Source organism: Helicoverpa armigera, chromosome 5 (assembly GCF_030705265.1).
Source record: "Helicoverpa armigera isolate CAAS_96S chromosome 5, ASM3070526v1, whole genome shotgun sequence".
Classification (NCBI taxonomy): Eukaryota; Metazoa; Arthropoda; class Insecta; order Lepidoptera; family Noctuidae; genus Helicoverpa; species Helicoverpa armigera.
This window is the reverse complement of record NC_087124.1, coordinates 12318034-12342733: the sequence shown is the minus strand read 5'-3', so window position 1 is coordinate 12342733 and position 24700 is coordinate 12318034. Positions and strand designations below refer to the sequence as shown.

Sequence of the window (24700 nt, the reverse complement as noted above, 5' to 3'; positions counted from 1 at the left end):
TATTTTAGGCTTATATGCTAACTATACTACTAACCCTTCTTCCTAACGTTGAACTGTGCTTCAGACACGGTCCCTAACGCGACTGGTTCCTCAGTCACGAACAGCACCCGGTCCCTGGAGACGGTAGCGAAGAGTAGCAGGTCACTGAACAGCAACGCCCAGTATGGTCTCACTGCGCGACCTTCGACCCTTGAGAGCTCGCCTCCGAAGATCCATTGACGACCTGCCGTGCTTAGCACGAATGGCTGGAAGGAAACACGTCATGTTAATTACAATTTTTTTTTTTAGAATGTAAGGGTCTTGTTTTATGAGGCAAATGGTTCTTCGTAAGGCTACTTGATCCGATGAGAAGCAATTTGTGTTGCTTGCTCCAAATTTGAAATTGTTCAATTTTCTTTCATTTTGTGATCAAGAGGCTCTTTTCTAGAGAATGCATAATAACTACATATATCAAGGATCACACTTATATCCCATAACAACATTCTGCAAAGAACTGATATTTACCTTACACCTAGTGAACACAAGTCGACTTTCCAAGTCGGCGACGGACAGCAGCGGCTTGCCATCTCCAGCGAGGCCCATCAGGCCTGACCCAGCCGTCACGTCTTGGTAACCACTCTGGAAATTTACATAATTATCAGTTTAGTTCCTACTCATGATAAAGAATGAAGTCCTGCATTGTTTATTTAAATATTTGAAACAGAATATTCAATGCCAAAGCTTACTTATTCACAAATATGCAGTTCTGTAGTTATAAATGAAATTAAAGCAACTGTTGTCTTTCACCTTTCTTTATATCTTTCCCTGCATTATCCATGTAGGACGCACAATGTCTTACTATATACCAAATGGTTCAAAATGTTATCCATTTTTGTATTTTCCTTACCTGTAACTGCTCCACAATCACTTGAAGCTGTTTCTTCTCCAGCTGGTCGTAAGGTCCAGCACCATTTGCTGCCGCTGCCGCTCTCATCAGCCGTAACAGCTCTCGGAACTGCTCCAATGGTTTGTGGACTAGCGACGTGATGTCTGGTCTTCTTCTAGGTATGGGGGGACTTGTGCAGAACCGGGAGAATGCTCCGCTTGGGTCTTTTGACTTTTTTACCTGGATAGAAAAAAAAGTAACTTGTATTAGAGGTTAGGTATACCTATGTCACACTGACTAAGCTGAACTATGAGTACCTAAAGGTTGATTGAGAGGTAAATAAGTTGATTGAAATATTTTATGATCCGGCTCTCTACATTCGCTTAGCAACAATAAAAAAAAGCCATAAAATATAAATACTTTTTCATGTTATTTTGACATTTGATTATTGTATATTTAGTGAAACATACAAATGGACATATTACTGACAGACCCAAGAGGTCAAAAAGCTTTATTTAATTCTAAGACTTACCAAAACACAGTCAGCTCTCTTGAGACCAAGGCAGTACTTTTTGTAAAGGCTAAGGAACACGGGAGTCTTCTGCAGGTAGATTGCGACCACTGTCGACGTCTGGATCTCTCCGTCATCTTGCACCACTTGATCCAAGATGTCTTCCGATAGTCTGAAGATCTGGAAGTGAGATGACAATTGATGAAAAAATTACCTCATCTCTTTTTCCTGCTGTGTTCCCAATTTTGTTTGGGGTCGGCGCTCAAAAATTGTCTCAACTGAGGTATTCTAATGAATGACCTGACCTGAGGTATTTTTGGTTTGGACTACAATAGACTCGCAATCACTGATTTCATGTTATCAATTTATGTTTGCGATTGATTGTCTTGAGAAATTGCTGCAACCACTAGTCTGATACGACATAACATGATGTTCAAATTCAATCATTTGTCGTTGTATCATCATCATCTCAGCCATAGGACGTCCACTGCTGAACATAGGCCTCCCCCTTAGATCTCCACAGATACCTGTTGGAGGCGACCTGCATCCAGCAATCGTTGTATTGCTCATTCGCAACGTTATCTAGCTCCAAACCAAGTGCTTGTACTGTGGGTAGCTACAAAATTACTAACCTTTTCTTTTGAAACTATCATAATTTTGGGTGATTTATTGATTTCGTGATCTAGCCTAATCACTTCACAATTTAAATGTTGCTAACTCTTCGACTTAGCAGTTGTACAACAATTAGAAAAATACTTATTTCAAATTTAATGATATTCATGGATGATGAATCTAATCTTCGGTTACCCACCTCTTCAATATTCTGGAATAGCAGCTGATGATCATTGGGCGCTATGAGGTCTGCTCTCTCAGCCAGGGGTGACACAAATCTGACGAGGCCGAATTGTAGGCAGGTACCGTAGTGCTGTTCTCTGGCCACCACTGCTAGGAGCGCGCGTTTTCGGCCATCAGTTGCTAACCCTGGCGTCTGGGAGGGTTTAAATAACCTATTAATTTGTGTGGAATTTTGGAAGAATGGGTGTGGATGATGAACGATTGTCACGGATCAGATAACAATTATTAGGAGCAGCTACGTTGATGGATCATGATACTGGTCCTAATATGTATGTATAAGTACATATATGAAATTGGCATGGTGTTTACAAGCTAACCCCTCCTGGGTCTGATTCTGATTTGCTTGCGTCAATATTTCATTTCTTAAACTGACATATGTATGTCTGAGATTGTATGGCATTTGAGAGGGTAGTACATTTTTTTTGTTTCTTTATGGTCACCAACATGATTGTGATTGTTTTGTAGTCAATGTTCTGTAATTGAATGATTTATAACATAATATCATTTTAATTGCCAATTCTGCTATGTTGGGGTCGGATTCCCAGTCCTATTGGATGGAGCAGACTAGGTGGAGCGGCTGCCTATCTGGCCTACTCCAGGTACTCAGTTTATCGGGCGACCTGATACTCCTTCATAACCTTCTAACTAACTTTCTTTAATAACTTTCACAGGAATAATAGATAGGAAACTATTTTAAATAATGTTATTTTCTTTTCAAAGGAGTGTCCATGGAGTTTCTTGCCGGTTCTTCTCCATGAGACTAACTCTTTAGAACCATGCAACCAGTTTGACCTTTTATAGGCCTATTTGAAATTAAAAAATATTTACTTTGACTTCTGACCCTTTCGTTCAAAATTCGGGCTTATAATTACTTTTTGAGATAACTCAAGCGCTAAATTATGCAAAATACTGGTTTCAAATGATAATGGGTGATGTAATGAAAACAAAGACATAAATGTATAAAATTATTTAAGAAAAAAAAAACAAAAAGAAAGTAAAAGCAATAAATTTATTTGCACTTAAAAATATAGAACATAAATTAAAAAACGAAATAAAAACAACAGGAACGAAATTTTTGCATCCAATACACGAATAAAATAAATTAAAATTAAATACAAAATCATAGAGTTACAAAAAGAAAATTATACAAAAAACACCACTATGATACCTATTGAAGTTACAACACACATGAAATAAGACAAAGAAAATAAATAAGAAAAGAAAAAAACATTAACAAAATAAATATTAACAAAAACAGTAAGCTTAAACGTAACGATTCCCCTTTGAATGATTGTCACTTACAAACTAAGATTGTAATAAAAGACCATACACTAGCTAAGACTGTGTAAACTGCAGATTTTTAAGGAATAATTTAAATTACAATAAAATTTTGACATAAAAATATTTACGTTACCATCTAAATAAATAATTTCATCACTGATTTCTAATGGGTCATAAACATTTCGATCAAAAACCGGCAGTACACATAATTTCCTATTTAGAATAATCTAGAACTTACAAACTAAAATAATGGAATGTATCATGAAGTATGTACAAGAAAAAAAAAAAGAAAAATAATAATAACAAAATGCGATACACACTACTGTACACCATACAACTAATGTTACTCCCACACAAGAAAATACAAGGTCCAATACTAGCACCAAAATCGTTAAAAATTTTGCCTCAAAAAATACCAAAATAATAAATTCGAATAATGTTTCTAATGGCGAGCCCACGAGACGTACACAAACTTGCAGAAATATGATGAAACGAAGTCTAAATAACTTCAGAATCCAATTTTGGTAACTTGAAGTTGGTATCGTTAATGAAAATTTGTTCGACCATAAATAACTTGAACGCGTTGACACTGATGATGGATAGGTACCATATATAGCTACAGATATTAAGAGTAAAAATGTTACATCAAATGGACTCTCCATAACGATGACTAGTTTCCAAAATGATTCCGATGAGGTGCTAAACGATGATACCGTTACCGACCTCTTTGGAGAATGTGACTTGGGGCAAATGGAGCTTGCGTCTGTCGAGAGACTGGCTGGTTGAAGAACAGGCGGTAGGGGGTCGAGCAGCTGTAGCTGGAGACGCTAAGGCTGCTCCTCTTGGGGACCTTGGAGGTGGAGGGGGCGTGGACTCCGCTGGAGGAATGGTCACCTGCGTCAGCCTCGGTCGGATCCCAACGCCGTTTGGAGGCACTCTTCTGAACGTTTCTATGTTCAGCATTTGACCTGCCGATCTGTAAGGAGGAAATGTGGATTAGACAAAGATCTTAGGGGCTTAAACTCTATCAAGTTCTTTTGTTTATCAATAGTGATAAAAGCATAAATATAAATTAATTTTTCATCCCACCATCTCGGAAAGAGTAGTTTTACCCTTTGATATCTGAGCGCAAAAGTCGTTTTTATCCTCTAGAGCGGCAAAGTGATTTGAATTTAGAACATCGTGTGCAATACTCCATTTGTGACAATCTTGATAAGACTTTTCAAACAAATACATATTAACAAATAAAATACTGCTTAAAATAATTATTCAATTAATTAAGTATTTTTTATTATTGTTTTTACACAGATTTTTAACGTCGTTTCATTTTTAAAGTGAGTTTTCAAATATATGAACTTTAATAGGTACATCTTTTTAATTTGATACTCGTATGTGCGCGCCATTTTGTTTTTTTTGCATTTAGTAATTTCCTCGATGAGGTGGGATGAAAAGTTACGTGTTGCACTCGAGTGCAAAGATTTTTCACCTTGTGCTCTTTTGATTCCCTCGCTATCGCTCAGGATTCTAATTATTGAAACACTCGCTACGCTCGTGTTTCAATTTTAGAATCCTTCGCTTGCTCGGTCATCAAAATTGAGCCCTCGGTTAAAAAGCAACTTTGCACTCTTGTATAACAAATAACTATTGTCATCTAGCCTCTACTCACTTGACAAGGTTTCTGACTTCTTCCTCATTGGACGTCACCACATTTTTGTTGCCCACGAACACGAGGTAGTCGCCAGCCCTGAGCCCCGCACGTTCTGCTGACCCTCCCGCCGCGACCCTCTCAACTCTGGGCGGTCTGGTCCATACCACGGTGAAGCCGAAACCACCAGCAGTACCGCGGATGAGTCTGGAAGAAAAAAGGATCAATTTAGTACATAAGTAATTTAAATAGATATTAACCAGAGAAATATTTAAAAAGAAATCTTAAAGATACAATATTAGGAAGTGCTACGTGACAAATTCTAACAGAATTACTCTCAGTACGAATATAATGAATGCAAAAGCAAATTATGAAATTCAAGTACATCAGTCAGGTAAAAAATCACTTGAAATCTCTCGATGAAACCAGAATTTATTAATCTAATATGAGCACTCTTGAAACATCAAAGTACCAATAAGACATCTTACACTTAAGATGCAAAAAGCTTCGAAGGTTTTCCTAATTCATTCAAAAACATAAAAGAAGCGCTCTTGTAATATCGTCTGTATGTCTGTACTGGTTTTTGGGCGAATGAATCTAAAGAATCATTTTGTTATGATAAGATAAAATCTTTCAATTCTGAGATTCTGACGGAATCGTGCAAATGTAAGGTGTCGAACACGTATAAGATTTTGATTCTGAAGTTGACAAATCTTTGTTAAAAATATCTTACGTCATTGAGGAGCTCTTAAAACAAATAAATAATTAGTAAATGGTTAATAGATCGTACTCACTTCCTTGTGGTAGTGAACGGAGTTCTGCCATTCCTGGGCGCTCTTCTAGGAGCGTTGGGATCTTCGGGGGGGTCCAGCTCCAAGTATCGGAGGAACAGGTGTTCATCAGCTTCGCGCTGGAGTGCTGCCGCCACTGCTTGAGCCTGGCTCGCTGTGGTAGATGATGGGCCGTTTGTTGATACACCTGAAGACATGGGTAATGTTGAAGATACATTTGACTTAAGGCTGTAGCTTAATGATATTGAAGCTACTTATATTGGTGCTCTTTATTAAATGTAGATAGAATGTATGAATGTGTAGATGTAAATAGAATAATATTGCTGCTTGAGAAATAAAGATTTTGCAATTTTAAGTTTCTGGCTTGACATTTTCTCAGACTATTTGAAAGAGCTTACCTTTATCATGATTTTCTTTAGTGCCATCGTTAGTGCTAGTTTCAATGTTGTCGGTAGCCATCTTGCCTGGGTCCCCTTCAGTCACGCGGTCCTCTCTAACGAATCTGTCATTTGCGTGCGCCTGCGTCGCGTTCTGGCCGCGTCCAGAGCCTTGTTGCAGGAAATACGTGCCGGATATGTCGCAGTTAATTGCATCTTTTAGTGGGAACGAGACACATCCTAAAAACTCGCTCCGCCTGCAACAATGAGAGCGAAATTCCATAAGTAACAGTTTTTTGTACAAATATTGCTTTAGAAAGAAGCTTGCGATTTGTACATATGGTGAATGTTCCGTACAGTTCCATTGAGCTCGTTTAGGTCAATAGATTGTCTGTAGATGGGGATAATATGTAAATGTACGCAAGGGGGTGATCGTTATACATAATGGTGAGCCCGCGTCGGGACGTGGACAAAAGAACACAGTTGAAATTTATTTCATGAGAATGTACTGGCTTTTGATGAAAGTTTATACGAGTATATCTATTGGATAACGTCAGATCTTTTTCCTATAAAGTAAACGACAAATTAGTTGAATAGTAAGACAATAGGGTACAATGAATACGGTCACGATAAAATCACAACATCATTTAGGAATGAGTACAGTTTTAAGGATCACAATAAATTGTAGGTAGACAATTATACAAACTGAAACAAAGATAATCACATACAAAATACATTTGGGTATTAAAAGCAGACAGGGTTTGCAGATACAAAAACATACACTGGTTTAACGATCATAGGTTTTAATATTAAAATATTAAATGGTGATGAAGTAGTGAAATATAGATGAGTCATCTGCCCTTAATGCTGCATGCCCCAGGGGCCGCGACTCGTGGCCTACATACATAATGTGTGTTACGTAAGGCGTCATCGATATGGCCTGCCTGTTACGCATAGTTTCAGGAGTGGGAAGGCTTTTATTGCTTTTTCGTTCATTTTGGTGTATTTGGTTTCCAATTTGTTGGTTCTCTTCAAAATTTTGTTTCAGTATTTTTTCTTATTATCCAATCCAATTGTTGTATCCTGTAATTTTGTATTTGATTTATTTATCACACTCTCTGTAGCCTCTTTCCCTGTTCCAATAAATTGTATCTCATTACTTATCTATACTAATACTTGCACTACTATTTTCTCTTCAATTACATTAAACACGAACATTCTTATACATACAGGTATCGTTAGATCTGTGCTTACAAACAGCTGTGCAGTAGCATGCACTCAACAGAAATAACTTCGCGTGCTCTATTAGTATGCACGTAAGGGGAAAGTCCGACCGACCTTGCAGGTTCATCTGATAAATTGTTCTAACCTAGTCTGGCTTTAACTGACGTAAGGGTTTCTTTTACTTTTAAATTAATTTCGCTATTAGTCGTTTTTTGTACATAGCTGATGTAATTTGGATAGTGTACTGATACGAATACAGTTGATGAAAATATTAAACATACGTCATGTGTACTAAAAGTCCTGATTCAGTAAGGTAGTTTTCCAAATGTAGGGGCAAACTCATAACCAAACCCACAATTTGTTAAGCTCACGTCGAGAATGATCGATTATGAAATATCAAGTTTTGTTTCCGCCTAATCAGGCCGCGACTGTAGGCTCCATATACGTGCGTGATACTTCATCGTCAACCGCTGGTCAGTTCACATCATTACGTCTAATAAGGTTTAAATGCTCCTATGTTGCTTACAAACTGGTAGCAAATTGGGGCAATGTACTACTGTGTATCCAGGTTTGCGGAATTGCTTGTACTGCTAATGATGGAGGATTTATTGATATAGTTATGATGATACTTATAGATAAGGAAGGAAAGAATGGTGATATATTACAATACAGGGAAATGAAAAATTTGAGACAGATAGCACAATGTTGACGTCGTTTAGTAAAAATGTTTGGCAAAAGTAACGAATAGCCGCCTGGATAAAATCTATCGATCCTCAATTACGCTGGTTATTAATTGAAGCAATTTCAACTTGAGATTTGAACACCACCGGGCTGGCTGGCAGGGGTGCTGGAAATATAAATTGATTACGAATATTAATTGGACACCGAAAAGCTCTCGAAATTTTGCAGCGGATTTTTGCTGGTGGCAATTTTAAAGTTTCTGTGAGCGTGTATTGAATTTTAGGTTTCACCCCGAATAATAGCCATATGAATTCCAAATTGGATTTACACAAATAAATGTTTCGGATGAATTTATCCTAAAAAGAAATGTAAAAATTTATTTCGATATTGTTAATTATTACCATTGTGGGTTCAACAACATTATGATGCAATCGATTTTCATACAAATGCATGATATTACGTCTAGACATGGTCTTGTTGAATTTTTTATACTCCAGAGGCAAATTACGTCCACTTGCATGTATTATACTGTTGGTCGTGTCATTACCATACATCTTTTATGTGAAGCAATCTCCGAAATTGATCGGTCCGTAATAGCTGTCCTTAAATAAAACACAAAGAAATCCACATTTGTTTGTACATTATTTTCGCGAACAATCGTTCTTCAATCAATTGGCATTACATTAACATGTTCTTCTCTTGCTTGCGTCTCATCTACATTCATTTCTTCTTAACATTCTTGATCATGTTTCGCTTCGCTTACATTTACGCACAACATATATCTATGGGGTTCGTGCAGGGTCTTCCCCTAATCACATAAGCCTCTAAGCATGCAAGGGGCTGTTCCAAAGCCTTTCTCTCCCATCCTGTGCATTACATTGGAGTGCATCCATGCGTACTAGAGTGACGGGGACACCAATCGCAACACTTACGGGGATAGCTGTCACTCTTCTGATATCGTGCTGATGGTGGATTCCGTCATTCTGTCCATGATATCGGCTGGGAGGCTGTTCTTTCGGGTTCTTTGTTCGGGAGGGTCCCATTCTGGGAGACTGTTTTTTCTGCTGAGCTGCATGTGGCGATGGGCGTGTTGGTGAGAGCAGTGCTGCCTCGGCGGCGGGTCCTCCCGGGAACGCGTCTGACTCAGACCCGCGACCGTTTGGGATACGAACGACATCTTTTTTGTGAATTTACTGTAAAATATACGGGTTTATAGTTGGAACAGTTGGGGGAGAAATGCTTTGGTTGCTTTGTTGTAAAAAGCGTAGAATAGTAGTAATCATAATTTAATTTTTTCATCGTTTTGTTTAAACCTACCTATGGTCTTACCAAGTAGTGGTGGTCATGTTTATTTGAATGTCTTCAGAAGTCAAACAAAGTTCTTAGCTTATATCAACAGCTACGGCTCTGTTTACGTAATTTGCCTACTTACTACCAATAAGTATGTTGCGATACTAATACGAGCTAATGAAGAGCAGAACATCCAATTAGTGTCAATTACCATAAGATTGGCTAATCTAGGCTAATTAACTCAATTAAGCCTTACAAAAGCGTATGTTACTATTTAGTTCACTGCCTTTATCTGACTTATTATGTGCTAAGTGGTAATTGGGAATCAGGTTAGTATAAAAATTGGCCTTTCAATATTGCAAATTGCAGAATTTAGTAGGTAAATTGAAGGGCAGTTTTATTACGAATCGATTTTAATATTACAGTTTTATGTAAACAGGAAGAAAGAATACCAATTTCTCTGCAAAAAGCAATATCCTTACGTGATAAAAAAGTAAGAAAAAACGTTATTAGGTACATATTTTCGCATAGCAACAGAACAATCAACATGATAAGTTCAACGACCGAAAGACATACGTTCCATTTCACTCCGAAAAAACAGTCCCAGTAGACGAGACCACAGAAGTGGAGCCTAACATAAAAAAGGAACATTTGTAGCGTTTCTTTACTCCTAGTTTGTCAGAAACTTGTCCATAGGGAGTTGGTTTTCAAGAAATAAGAGTATTAAGTTCCGTAGATATTTTATATGGTCTGAAAGTGCCCTTTGTCGGCAAGGCTGAAATGGAGAATGGACCTACAAATCGTTCCGACTCACGCGAGCTACGAACACCGTACATTAATGAATTGCCAATTTATACAAATTACTCTATTGTTTTTCTTTTTTTACTTTTACTTTCTTTCGTGAGGAAAATGTTCATCATGGAATTCTTTATTTCAGAATATTACTTCGTGAAATTGAAATATACATATTTTTAAATATTAGTGCTGTTTTCCTCGTTTTGGTTGAAAAGAATGTTACTTCACGGAAGATGAATAGAGAAATATAGAAAAAGACATATTGCTGACCCGAAACCGAGTTAGTAGGTTGGTAGGGCAGGAAGAAAACAAGACAAAATAGAGATAAGGACAGGAAATAATAAAGCAATATGTATATATTACAAAATAAGTGACCTGATTAAATTATGAATATCACATAATATCAAATACACACGGTAAGTTTTGAAGCCATGTCTAAATCGGTACCTACCATTCACCCAGTACTTTTTAATATTTCCGTACAAACTCCAAATCCCATAACCACATTATATAACGTCTACCTATATTCTACTAAAATACCTCAGCATAGTCCATTTTCATACAAATAAATTTCCCTAATGGCTGCGTAACATACGCGAAATGAGAACTTCAGTCTCTACGACATGGGATGTTTTCCGTGCTTGTTTTCAAGACATTATTTTTGAAAAATAAACTTTTCGGATGTTCGGCTTAATGGGCCTTGTGTTTTTAATGTTTGAGGTATTCTTGGAGAACGTTTCATTGTTTTAACTATTCACTAGTTCGTGTGAGATGATTTTCTTAAATATATATTTTATTTAGGTGCCAAAAAAGTTCCTTCGGAAGTCGGGTGATTCCTTTCTAGTATAGAAAGCTAGTAATTATTTCTAGAATTATAGCATGTGTATTTTTATTGAGGGTTCAGGGTGTGTCGAGTGGTCTAAGTTATAAATTACGGCAAAAATCATTCAAATGCTTATCAAAAGTAGCAGTAAAAGATTCAAGGCAGGCCAACTCTTCAAAATAAATACTCATACCACCAAACTCTAACGTACAACAACACCTAAAAAAAACAAAATACATATACCAGAAAAACAAAAGAATGTTGTGGCAAAAACCTACGATATACGTATAGCAATACTCCAATATATCATTTTATTTACTCATATACAAGGGGTAATCCTAAGGGCTGTTTGGCGGACTGCCAATGCATGGAGTTAAGCTATCCTATAGAGTAGAACGTATGGTACTGTCGAGCTGTGTTTGAGAGCAGAGTGCTTGAGCTAAGAGGAAGTTTTAATTAGGCTGTATTTAATTTAATTAAAGCTAGTTTTGTATGTAAAGCGAGAAGTTTTTGCTGCAGTCAGTTTGAATCATACACATAATTATGTAGGTTTGATTTCGTACGTTGAATTGGCGTGGAAAGTAATGCTTACATGTTTTATTGTGCATAAGTTTTAAATAAAATCTGTGAGTTGTCGCGAGTAGATTGACAGACGGGTGCAATGGAAAACTTTTTTTATATAGAGATATGCATCATTGTTTCAACTTTTAGGTAGCTACATTTATGTAGTCTTCCAGTGACACCAGAAGTCACTAAATTCTAATATTTTAACTTAGGTACATATAAAAAAATAATATCTGTCAAACGATCCCTCCTGCAATTAACTTCACCATCTTATAACCAATTTTATGAGCATTTAACAGCTTTCACTAACAATATAACGGTAACCTTTACTTAATAACGAGCAGTTATTGCTCATAAGTATTTGACGAGAGCTATTAACCTTTGCCTAGCGTTAACTGGGCGGCGCCCTTACAAATGTCGTTTGATGTACGGCGGTTTCAGACTAGCGTATTACCTACATGCGCATTTTTGTAAAGCACGTGTGCTTTTGACAAACCAAATTCATCATCTGTCTATGTTTTTTCCAAATATGTTGAGGTCGGCTTCCAGTCTAACCGAGTGCTGCTGAGTGCCACTATTTTACATATAAAATGCTCCATGGAGCAACTGCCCTGGCAACCTGATATCCTTTGGTAAGACTGGTCGTCAGACTTTCTGGCTTATGACTGTCCGTAACGACTGCCAAAGATGTTCCAATGGTAACTAAATGCAGTTTAAACAATTGACAACTAAGTTGGGTTCGAGCGCACACGCCAGAATATGCATGAGTAGGCGAGTCAGGTATTCCTAAATGCGAAATGTAGTGCGTGTACGCCAACGTACAGAAGAAACCGCTAGTCTGAAATGATCCTTAAAAATGTCGTTTAGCTAAGGTTTACTGACAAGCGTAGACGGAAACTTATGAGCCGACACGGCAAGCAAATATGGAGCTAAACACCATGGAAATGATGACGTCAGTTTAATGGCAAAGTTTGGACTAAGTGATGTTGTGTTTTGATACCTTATGTGGTATTTTGGGAGAATTTGAAAATGTCGTATAATTTTTTTTTATTAAAATTGAAAGAGCCTTCTGCGCTCCTATTATCTGCCATTTATTTAGCCCCACAATCTCTAGTAATATTACAAGCTTGAAAGTCATTCTGTCTGTCTACTATTTAACGCCAAAACAACTGAAGCGTTTTAAAGAAAGCCTGAGATAAGATATATATATTTATGCTACTTTTTATCGAGGTGGAGAAAGTTCCTCTTGAATGCAGTGAGTAAGTAGTGTAAGAGTAAGAGTGAAGTGAGTAAATATTTTCCAATCCTGCTGAACTTAATATATCATTCACAGTCAAAAAACCCTGAAGGGATCCAATGAAACAGCAGCTATTAGCTTAGTGGCAAACAAACATAAAAATAATTTACTCGTGGCCAAGGCATCGCAAACAACTAGGGAGCCTTGCCCCTATTTGCTCAGAGTGAACGAATTTAGGGATGTCAGAAAGATGTAAGTATCTAAGTTATTTTTCATTTTAGGAAGATTTATTGTAAATTCAATGTAGGTAAATAAGGAATATTTTTAATGTCAAAAGTAAATTAAAATGTTATGTCAATGTAAATTAAATTTTAATGTAATAAAAAAACTTGAATTATAAAAATGTAAGTAGGTAAACCTGATTTGATGATAAAAGTAACGATCAAATAAGACATAAATTACCCTAATTTATTTCTGAAATTCTCTGTATAATTGTAATGTAACATTTTATTTAAAAACGACAGCAAAGTAACAGAAATCTTTAATTACAAGGATAAAATGAACAAAACTCAGCAAATTATTTGATGTTTAATGTTTCAGTTTTGTTTTCCTTAAGGAAAGGTCAATTTGGAAGACTGTCAGGTTTTTTGTTTTGATACAAGTCATTTAATGTTTTGTTTATAAATGTTGAAAGAAGGATGTATACCTAAACATAATTGAGTACAAGACTACGATTTTATTTTGTAATTTTCTCAGATTGAGAGCATAAAGCAAGGTCCTTCGTGTCTTAGCTATTTTCAATGAACTCAAAAGCGACTAAACGGGTTTTCTTGCGATTTTCAAGTACACGTACTTGGGTGTGAATATAATTTACATACATTTATATACCTTCTCGGCAGTCGGGTAAAAATATAGTTTGCAATATAATGAGTGACAGCCCTATAATATAGCGAAGGGTTTCAGCTAAGCATTAGTTGAAAGTTGGTCGTTCAGAACCTTGCCTAATAGCTGGGGGGAACGTTTTGTAGCTTTTCCGCGTTTTACTATGAAATTAAGTTGAAATTACTTCAGTTTTGATAATGAATATAGTGTGAATATGTGACTATATCATTTTCATATATTGCCTAGCATTTTCAAAACTTTGTTAGGGTCGACTTCCAATGGATTTGGATTATTATTATATTATTTGGATCTTGTGGAATGACTAGGTATAGGTTTTACGCTTAAATGATGAGTTTTAGATTTGTTCCAAATAGACATCTGTAGAACTGTAGCATTGAATATAAAATTATAAAGCATAATTAAAAAGGACAAATTATTAATACACCAAACAAAAGAATTAACGAGCCAAACCAATTAGCCCATTACGAAAATTTTCCCGCCAGTGTAAAAAAAAACATACCAGCCGATTACACTGGCGGCCTAAATAAACGGGACATTACTGTACGGGAGCTAATCCAAGATTTACCGAACCGAGGGGTCTTTTTATGAGGCCTCAAGTGTATATAGTATCAAATACTGTGGAACGCCCCCGTGAGATCGGCTTGTTACTTATTGATAATATTATGTGTATTATGGGTGGTTTTTAATGTAATTTGTTGGGTATTTTGTAGTTTTTATTACGTAGTAAATGATGTACAAATTGGGTTGCGAAAAAAGCTGTAAGACTTGTTTTGTCAATCAAGTGATGGTGAGACAAAAAAAAGGTATTTTTGCCTTATTTCCGTTAAAATGAGACATAATATGAGAACATTACAAGCAGTGAAGACACTGCACTGCAGACTAAACTGTCGGTCGGTTTGCCTGACGGTTGGCTGACAGTTCATTTTTAAATCAATCAAACTTTTTATTCAGTCTAATACCTGATCGTTTTACTGATGCACAGTAAGAAATAGAAAACTAATAGGAACCCCTCACAAAATTGGCACTCAGACTACCACGACTACATCTAACTAATTTTCCCGCAAAAATACCTTCATTTGTTTTTCTTCTCCCGTTATTCAGGACAGGAATTTTCCAATACAGACGCACTACTGTTGGACTTCAGGATTGTTATGCAGGTATAGTTCCGGCCTATTGAATAAGAGTATGAACAAAGGCGTTCTCGCTTCTATTGTAAAACAATGCACAGCGTCAGGTCTCTAGATCAATAGTGCTAGAAAAATAGAGCGGTTGAAATGTTTGAAGTACGTACAGTCAAGAGAAGTTGAGCATTTAATGGTAGCTTTTACGAATATTTTGTACAACGCTAACTAGGTACAGGTACCTAGGAGTATTAGGGTTGCCCAGTTAACTGGGTTGTGGTGGCGATAGATAGTCGCTCCTTGTAAAACACTGGTACTCAGCTTCATCCTGTTAGACTGGCAGCCGACCCCAAACATAGATGGGAAACGGCTAGGTAGATGATGACGCAAAAAAGTACAGAGATTGTCTTCATATTTTCCTTAGAAAGGTTATGGAAGTTAAATTAATTCTTTGAGGTGTTCAGTAGACCATCACAGACAAACTTATGTATGAGATGCGAGTAACTTGCTATAGTTTTTTGGCTTCGTGATAGGTCAATCTATAAGCCCATGAATTATGTTATTTTTTCAAGCCTTGGCCTTTAATAACTGCCTTATAAATAATAAATACTTACTAGGTTTCTATTACTTTATATCGAGTGTTTTCTTGGCGGAATCAGTAATAAACGGTGTTCAAACGGTTTTATTTATACGTGCTCTGGTATTAATGAGGTATTATTAATGTATTGAGTATGTTATTTTATTTTTTAATGAGTCATACTATGTTGCATGTTGTTAAGTATGAAATGTATTTGAAAATAAGCCAAAGAAATCTTTCAATTTAATTTATAGTCTTTGGTAACAAGAATTGGACTTCACTGTTACAGCCTTTTTTTTATCGTCCCACTGCTGGGCACAGGAGAGACTGCTCAGAGCTCACAAGGAGATTAACTTTGATGGAGAGACTGCCTATCCATCCTCCTCAACCCAGTATATCCCTTAGTAAGACTGGTTGACTGTAATATAACTTTGATTGAACGACCATCTGTCCTCTTCAATCCAGTTACTCGGTTAACCCGATACCCCTCAGTAGGTAGGTAAGCCATACCAGCATCATTCCATCATAACGACTAGCAAACATGTTCAAATGACAGCTCCGATCCGCCAATTTAACGTGCCTTCCGAAACACGGAAGAACTCCTAACTTAAGGTGCCTTCCGAAACTCGAAAACTCATCCTGACATAGATGGTCAATCCCCACAAGGGTTGCTTAACCTTATGATCGATCGACCTCTGTTACCAGCTAGTCTATGCGCATAGTAATGTAGAATAGTGCTCTATGGTTTTAAGGTCGTATTAGTGGCAGGTCATCGCGCCCGGCTTCAGGCTAACCTAATTTGTTACACTTTCACTGCATGTGGGTAGTTTAGTTAATGTGGTTAAATATTGGATTATATTCGTGTACGGTTTATGAAGTATAGGGCTTCTTAGCGTAAGTAAAGCGTTGTGATTTGGCCTGAAAATTATATCGTTATAAGTCATCATATTTGTTTTTGAAAGACTGAACTTTATTTCCAAACTGGCCCTGCGGATTCACCCGCGTCTTGAGGTAGCTAATTGATGTATCCGGATGAAAGTAGCCTATAGCCTTCCTCAATACTTAGCTATCTAGCACTGAAATAATTCGAATCGGATCAGAAGTTCCTGAGCTTAGCGCTATTGAGCTAACAACCTCTTCAGCTACATACTTACAAGTATATAGATTTGTACTGACTCGTATGCATTGCTCGTATATATTGCAAACTGTTGAATGTGAAAAAACTTCAACACAATAAATTAATTATTTTCTCAACTTTTAACACGTTTTCCCTTTCATCGTGGCATATCTCCAAGCCGTACTAAGAGCAGCACAGCTTATTCCCTTGCATAACGTACGCGGGCTTGTCATCCATCATTATATCGTTTTTCTTGGCTGTACGCCAGTGGACGGCGGTCGTTTTTTGGAAAATTTTATAAGATTATGTTTTAGATATATAAATACTGATAGACTGCGTCATATTTTAATAGGATGTGTAGCCAAAATCTGTACTAATAAAGCTGAAGATTTTATTTTTGGTTTGCGGAAATGTCATAAATTGCGGATAAGTGAAAAAGACAATATTAAAGAACGAAAGAGGGAAAGAATAGTAGTACCTAGTGTAGATAGTTTATTTATTAAGGTAGGCTAGAGGCTCTTTATCCGCATGCGTGGAGCAGGTATTCCATCCCCTGGTATCCAATGAAACGAGCAAAAAGATTATGCCAAACCAGAAATTACTTAAGCTGTTGGTCGATGATTACCAGATCCACTATTAGGTAGTTATGTAAGTATGATATTGACATAATCAAACAAATTAAAGAGAAAGTGCATGTTGTGACGTACAAGGAAGTTCAGGAGTTGGCGCTAAATAGGCGTATATGGAAGGAGCTGCACCGACAAGAGCTGGGCTCTTAAATTGATGATGATGATATTGGCATGCAAGAGGTAGGTACCTATCGGGTCGCCCGGGTAACTGTGTTGAGGAGGTCACATAGGCAGTCGCTTCTTGTAAAGCACTGGTACTCAGCTGAATCCGGTTAGACCGGAAGCCGACCCCAACATGGTTGGGAAGAAGGCTCGGAGGATGATGATGATGATATTGACATGCTATAAAGCACTACATTCATCAATTTACATAAAGAATAATTACTGTGAAACGACCTTTCCATTGTCTTCTATCCATAGACAAAGTAATAATTACATTTCTAATAGCTCGAACATACAAAACGAATATTAGATTAGCCGATCAATTTTTATTCACCTTTGGCCTTTTAAGTTTCGTTAATTTTTCATTGGATATTAATAGAGGTGACATACAGGCGGATCGTTCAAAATGTTCAAATGTCAGATTTATTATTAGTAGACGAAATAATAATTATATACCTGCTTCATAAATAAGTCAGTGAGCGTTTCTGTATCGATAAGTTACGAACTTTTTTGATTGAAGATTTAGTTGAAGAATATTTATTTCTGCTCTCTGAAGTTTTGTTCAAATACCGAGGGAATAACTTCCCGGAACCAGGTAAAAAGTAGCCTATGTTCTTTCTCAGGCTCTAGACTATCTGTGTACTAAATGTTATTCAAATCGATTTAGTAGTTTTGTGGTCAGAGCACGATCTTTCGCATTTATAATATTAGTGTAGTGTGTTGTGTTTTTTTTATACAAAAAGCCAAAGCTAGGAAAAGCTTTTTTAACATGACTTTTAGACTACAAACCTTATAATTTACGCACTATAGAGTAAAATTCTATCTCTTGTAAAAAAATAAGCACTAAAAACTTTTTCAACCAAGCACCATAATTAATTAAGTACCTAACCCACAGCCCTAGGAACACTAGAAAGGGCACCTTCACCCCGATCGATGTTAAACCATGCTTTACAATATTTATTTACTGAAGAATCATGAATAAGATATTACTAACAAGTAGAGGTCATTTCAAGTTGGCCCATTTATTCTAAAAGATTTCCCTTGGGTCACTTCTAGTGTAGTGTATATTTTAGGGTACTCTCTGTGTTACCTGCTTATGAATTTTATATGTATTTTTTTGAAGGTTGGCACTCCTAGTGTGGTAATTTATGTTTTGTTAACGGTTGGCAACAAGGAAATATGCCTCCTTATTTTCAAGCAAGGCAAAGTTAAGTACGTCTTCTTTCGTAAACTAGGACCAATCTTTTCCAATGTAAGGATAGGATAGGTATCACACTATCTCATATTATACCTAAAAGTAAGAAGATTGCAAGCATGTGTGTGTATGTATGTTTGCTACTTCTTCAGGCGCAAACGGCCCAATGTATTTTCATGAAACTTGGCAGTCATGTGCTGATACATCAGATCAACATACAGGCTACTTTAAACTCAGTCAGCGGTGAAATGAAAGCAGTTCCTTCAAAAAAGCGAGTGAAACCGCCGGCAGAAGCTAGTAAACACAAAATCTTCATAAACAAAATCCTTTGTTAAATAATTCAGTCTAAATTTGATCCAGTAATCGTAATTCTGTATGCATAATTCAGAAGCTACGCTGTTGACACCGCAAATAGGGAAAAACTCGCCTATTGGGCTACTGGGTAAGGGGATAAGTATCTTATGCCTTAATAGATTTAAGGTAGGTATTCCTTTGTTTTTTTTGGCAAAAGAAGGGAAGTAACGAGCTTAGTATTTTATATGTTTTTTTAAAGTAATCTATTCCGGTTTAACTATTACCTATGAAAATAAATGAAAACAGTCAATAATTGTTTGACTACAAAAGTGTCATTTTTGATCAGTCAAAAATATTAGCAATATCAGGGTTACTATAAAATTTATTATTTTTTAAATTTATTAAGTTCTATTCAAATTCATGTGTCTGAACATGTATAGGTTATTTAGTTTCCTTTAACACATGATGTTTCTATTATAAAATGAGCTGTATCCTTCAAAAAATCTAAAAGTTATCACTTAATGTCAAAGAGTTAAAATCCAAACAATCATGTTGAAAGCCGCATTAGAATCGGTCCAGCGAACCTGAGACAAATCGGTCACAAACGTACATGCAGGTTTAATTGAGAATCTTCGTGTTTTTGAAGTCATTTAAAACAAAATACTACAGAAACAACATTGTTTCAAAAAGCAAAGAACGACCCTTCTTCTATAACTTTGAAAAAAAATCTACTGTGTAATAAATTAGACGTATAAACCATATATGCCACATAAAATCCTACACCAGTACAATAATTCAGGAAAATTTATGATTTTAAATAAATTCTTAGTAATTGCTCTCGTGTGCCCGAGCTCAATAAATGAGCTTTTCAGCCGATAAGCACTAGAACTAGGTTAAGAGGTAGAAGATCTAGTGTTTGTAAAATGCTCCGTTTTTATTTCAATAGTTATATATCACGCTTGGTTAGTGAGGAATGTGTAATATATCTTAGGTATACCGCATAGAAGCCTGGAACTTGCTTAGCATTGTCGGAGGCTGTCATGGTCATGAGGATTTGAAAAAACTCTGACTCTAGAGCTTGTTAGGTGATTAAACCTGCAGCTTTGGTAAGAACAAAAAGGTATACTTTTCCCCTATGAAAATTGGTTACTAAGGAGTAAGCCTGTTTGTTAATCCTAAGCATGGTCTATCAGTCTAGGATTTTGATAAAAAACAGGTGTAAGTTCAGGTGAAAAATATCTTCATTAGATTAGCGTGATGGTGGAACTAGGACCAATTTCCATTAAAGCCTATCCCAGTTTCACAATGTAGTCATGAAAGGGTTTTTATACTATAAGTTGGTTAGTAAATGTTTTTTTTGTAGAAGGTTAGTAACTGAACAAACTATGTTACTAGGTATATGAAAATCTGAAGGGCTAGGTTTTCAGAAAGGCATGTTTGTCGTGATCATCAGCCTTTTTTACTGATCCACTAAAGACTACAAGCATGTTTTCTTACAGAGCCTATTTAAAATTCAAGTTACATGAATAAATATATGAATTACAAAAGGACTAATTTAGGTTAGCAGGTATTTAGAATTGTAGGTAAGAAATGAAACTGGATCCTAAATCCAAAGATGGAATTCACAAAAAATGTAATAATTTATCATTTTTCAAAGCAGTTTCAAGTCATAAGGTTCAATATAAATTAAAAATAAAATAATGGACTATTTAAATAGAAATGTGTTAGTGTGCTACCTACCCCGTAACCCACATAGATCCATATTCATGTACTTTGTACTAGAGGGGATGGGACCCTAATAAGGGATGAATATTACAATAATAATGAGTTCCTTAATATCTAATGATGTCACGAACGTAATTACGTAAATGTTTCCTATATAATTAATTTTAGATTTCATATTTCGTTAAAATATGGAACAAAGGACCATTTTCGCGTAGCCTTAGAAATACCTTGTATATAAGGACCAAATAATATACTGTGATTAATATGAGTGAATAAATTCAGAAAATAATTATTTTAATACTCGCGATATAAAGCTATAAATCCTAGCTGCGATACGATTATTTGATAAAATACTAATTTGAAAGGTAAATGATAAAAAATGAATTTTGAAACAAAAAAATAATTTCATGACCCTACGTGGGCTAGGTGTCAAATATGCACGACACGAATAAAATTCCCAATGAAAAAAAAAATGAAATTAAAAAAAATATTAACCTTACCCTTCAAAAAATTCAATCCACTTTAAAATAAAATAATGCCACCACAATCACTTCACTGCACCGCACTTAAAAAAATCTATGCGTATTTTAAAAAGGGTAGACGCGGCAAAAACGGGACCGCTGTCCGTCTAGAGTCGGCAACGCAACTGCCCGGGTCTGCGTCGTGGAGCAATCGATCGTTGTGCGCAGGTCCAGTCGAGCCAGCGTCACTCCAACTCCCCAATATCTTATGTATGAAAGTGCTACAGGAGGAAAAAGTGAATAAAACCTACTATTATATGATGCGCACTGCAATATTTTACAACGTACTTTTTGACTATCATGTTTAAAATAAGAACGTAGAACACCATAGACTAGTGAAATTTTGAATTCGGAACTCGGCATTCGAAATTCATGATTCATGTCACGTGTCTAGTCGACTTGACAAAGCGTTCACTTTTCAGCTATTTTTTCGTGACAATCGCATTGATATCGGTTGCTTTTGTATACGTTTGGGAAAATTGTACAATGGACTGGAAAATCATTTTTCCTCCCGTATTATACAACTATTTTTCTCGTCGTAAACATGTACAAAATAACTTATTCTAATTTAAATCATTTCTAATACCGTAGTAATAATTTATATAATTTTAGTATTGTATCATCTCAAAGTCCTAACTTTATTGAAATATAGACTCTAATAATAACTTTAAATGATCCGTTTCGTGCTTATTGTTTCAACTTTAACTCAGTTACCTACTTATCAGCTTTGAGCTTAAATCAGGTCTGAAATTTAGACCTTCAACTATGCGTCAAAGTTTATTTTTTTGAGTACAGTAAGTAAAGCCGGCTGTAGACACACAAAAAAATGGTACATATATCTAAATTTACTCATACTTAAAGGTCCAAATTTACATAAACATATAGCCTGAAACATTCCAATACGGCGTATATAGGCTTTTCTCACAGGCTCTTACAAATACTGGTCTCAAGGGATTTCGTCATAATCTCTCCGCTACAATTCTGGGCCAAAGATTGCAGTCACGTTGTTAGTGCTCAAATAAAAATCCCTAACAACAATATACAAAGAAAAATAAGATTTATTTATGTAGGAATAAAAACCTAAATCCTAATTCTTGGAGGAAGTTGATATTTTCCGCTGCATCACTGTTGCTGTCGACTAGCAGACCTCAACTGGATGGCTAATATCATTAGGTTCTTATTGGATGGGGAAATTAGTTTTCAAGTTCCTAGGAAACACTTCACTGTATATTTTTTCCTAGTACTTCTAGATACAAATATTTATATTGCTTTGCAAGTTGCGACATCATTTATTGAATTTTACCAGGTGTCTATATACAAATACAGAAAAAACGCTGGAGGTATTTCAAATATAAGAAAAAAAAATATCATACATGATTACGTAATCAACAAAAAACATGATGTTCTAGTAACAAAGTACAACTAATATGATATTCCGTGAATTAAAAATAGCTATCACGCTGCCAACCTTACCGTAGCGAGAGCCATACAAAATTCAGGCTAGGCTCTGTTTACCAGTAATGAAATGCGATTAACTTGAGGAATATTGTTACATATTAATGGAATATTTTCAGGTAGGAAGATGGTATAAAACGAAGTAATTCTGTAGGCACTTGTGCATGATTGAGCGAGTTATTTAATTATGGAAGCGGTATACTTTGGCGAGTAAAAATAACTTTAGGTACGTTTAATATACTTGACTTTGTTACCATGATTGAAGGGTACTAAGTTAGAAAAGGGCTTAATAAGGTTATGAATATGTATTAATAACAAAATATTGCATCTGAAATAAGAACCTCCGACTTTTTTAGTCGGTCAAATACAAAAATTTATTCACCTGTATTTTAGTTTATTATGCTTGCTGTTTCAAGGGACCAGTCTTTATAGGTATTTTAAATGGTTTATTTAATGAAATGTTTATTTTTCACTGTAGGAGTTATGTTGAAATCAGCTAGTTATTGACAAAACCTTCGAAACCTTTAAAATTCAATTTGTAAAATGTTACAGGTATACCCGATATAGAAATCCTACAGTATTTAATAGTAGCTTAAAGGGACCTCAAGGGCTAGTAAATCAGTGCTACTTAAAATATTAAGGCTCTAACGTTTATTTAATTATAGTTAGAACGATAAATCCGATTTAGTGCCGTTATAAGCCTTGGCTTTGTGTAGGATTATAAATGCCGATAAATTGGAATATCAGCCTTTAATTTAATTAAAGTTATCTGTTTATATTGGAAGCGGATTTTTTTATTTAATTATTTTTATGTTGTTTTTAAGTGATCCATTTTACCTCATTGTCCTCAAACACTATGATTTGATGAACCTCATTACATTTATGACCTTTTGTTAATTTATCAAAATGTGTACTTACCTCATCTTGTAGCAGCATTTGTGGTTTTCAGTTGAATATTATTTTATACACACCCAAAATGATAATCGTCATCCAATTGATATTTTCATATAACTTTCATAGCAAAAGAATCATGATATACTCGTACTTATTTAACCTCTTATACGTCGCTAATTTATAAAACAAAAGAAAATCAACTGTGTCTCGCGTATATCTGCGCTTCTGACTGCCTCGTTGGTCTAGTTGTCGCAAGTGCGGCTGCTGAGCACGAGGTCTCGGGTTCGATTCCCGAGTCGGGCCGAAATCGCTTTGTGGGTTTTAGAAGACTTTCACAAAGCAGCCCGGAGCCTGGAAGTTGGTGATTGATACACCCGTGCATCGGAGAGCACGTAAATGTCGGTCCTGCGCCTGATCTCTCTCCGGTCGTGTCGGATTGCCGTCCCATCGGGCTATGAGAGTGAAGGAATAGTGAGTGCACTTGTGTCTGCGCAAATGCTTGTGCACTATAATATGTCCTGCGCAGTTGGCTAATCTCCTTACGTGAGAACAGCCGCCATAGCCGATAATCGGCTAGGAGGACATCATATCTGCGCTCCAACATGAAACGGGTTAATCAAGATCTGTCTAAATCTAAACGTACCTGTATTTCTTATCTCTATGCCACACGGAGATATGAAGAACTTGATGGTCGTAGACAGCAGTTGGTAGTGGAAGCTTCAGATGTCTTTGGAACTCAGGTTCTCTCTTCCCATATAGTACTGATGTTCTCTGGAAGATGGATCGCTGAGATGGCAGGGATTGGCTCTCTGTTACGCCGCTGATTACGACCTGGTGGGAGAATTGTTTGAAGATTGTGAAGTTAATAGAGTAGACAATTTCGTACAAGCAAAGCTTCTAGATAATAACTGTACAAACAAATGCTCAAGGAGTCAAGTGGCTAACTTCAGAATTCCAAAGTTATTTGCCGTGAATTGTCTCAAGTTTAAGTTACTGTAGAAAGCTTTTTTTAAAACAAAGCAATTTTTTCACAAGTAGCAGTCGTAAAATCATTTACAACCAACCTTCGCATAAGCATTGATGTCATCCGTTTTCCCTGAGGACCTCTGAAGATCTCGGCATCTTATAACTGTGAACATAAAAGAACCATCAAAATGGAACCAAAAGG

The 24700-nt window shown here is 36.2% G+C and overlaps 1 protein-coding gene across 10 annotated transcripts in view; it reads right to left on the bottom strand.

Moving 5' to 3' along the window:
• The window catches only part of Psgef (Protostome-specific GEF), a 58092-nt gene that overhangs the window by 13506 nt on the left and 19886 nt on the right, over nt 1-24700 (bottom strand). For 8 of the 10 annotated variants that reach the window (XR_010276517.1, XM_064034832.1, XM_064034830.1 and 5 more), the window contains exons 3-13: nt 24597-24661; nt 24176-24363; nt 6347-6582; nt 5952-6135; nt 5179-5364; nt 4236-4488; nt 2188-2364; nt 1398-1556; nt 887-1105; nt 505-618; nt 35-245 (exon numbers count right to left, since the gene is read on the bottom strand). Coding sequence is in view for 9 of the 10 variants with exons in the window: in XM_064034832.1 (XP_063890902.1) it covers nt 35-245; nt 505-618; nt 887-1105; nt 1398-1556; nt 2188-2364; nt 4236-4488; nt 5179-5364; nt 5952-6135; nt 6347-6582; nt 24176-24363; nt 24597-24661 (1992 nt within the window). In the remaining variant the exon portion in view is untranslated. Of the gene's footprint in view, nt 1-34; nt 246-504; nt 619-886; nt 1106-1397; nt 1557-2187; nt 2365-4235; nt 4489-5178; nt 5365-5951; nt 6136-6346; nt 6583-9162; nt 9424-21162; nt 21321-24175; nt 24364-24596; nt 24662-24700 lie in introns of those variants that run through there. The other 2 variants (XM_064034834.1, XM_064034833.1) reach the window with 2 other exon arrangements.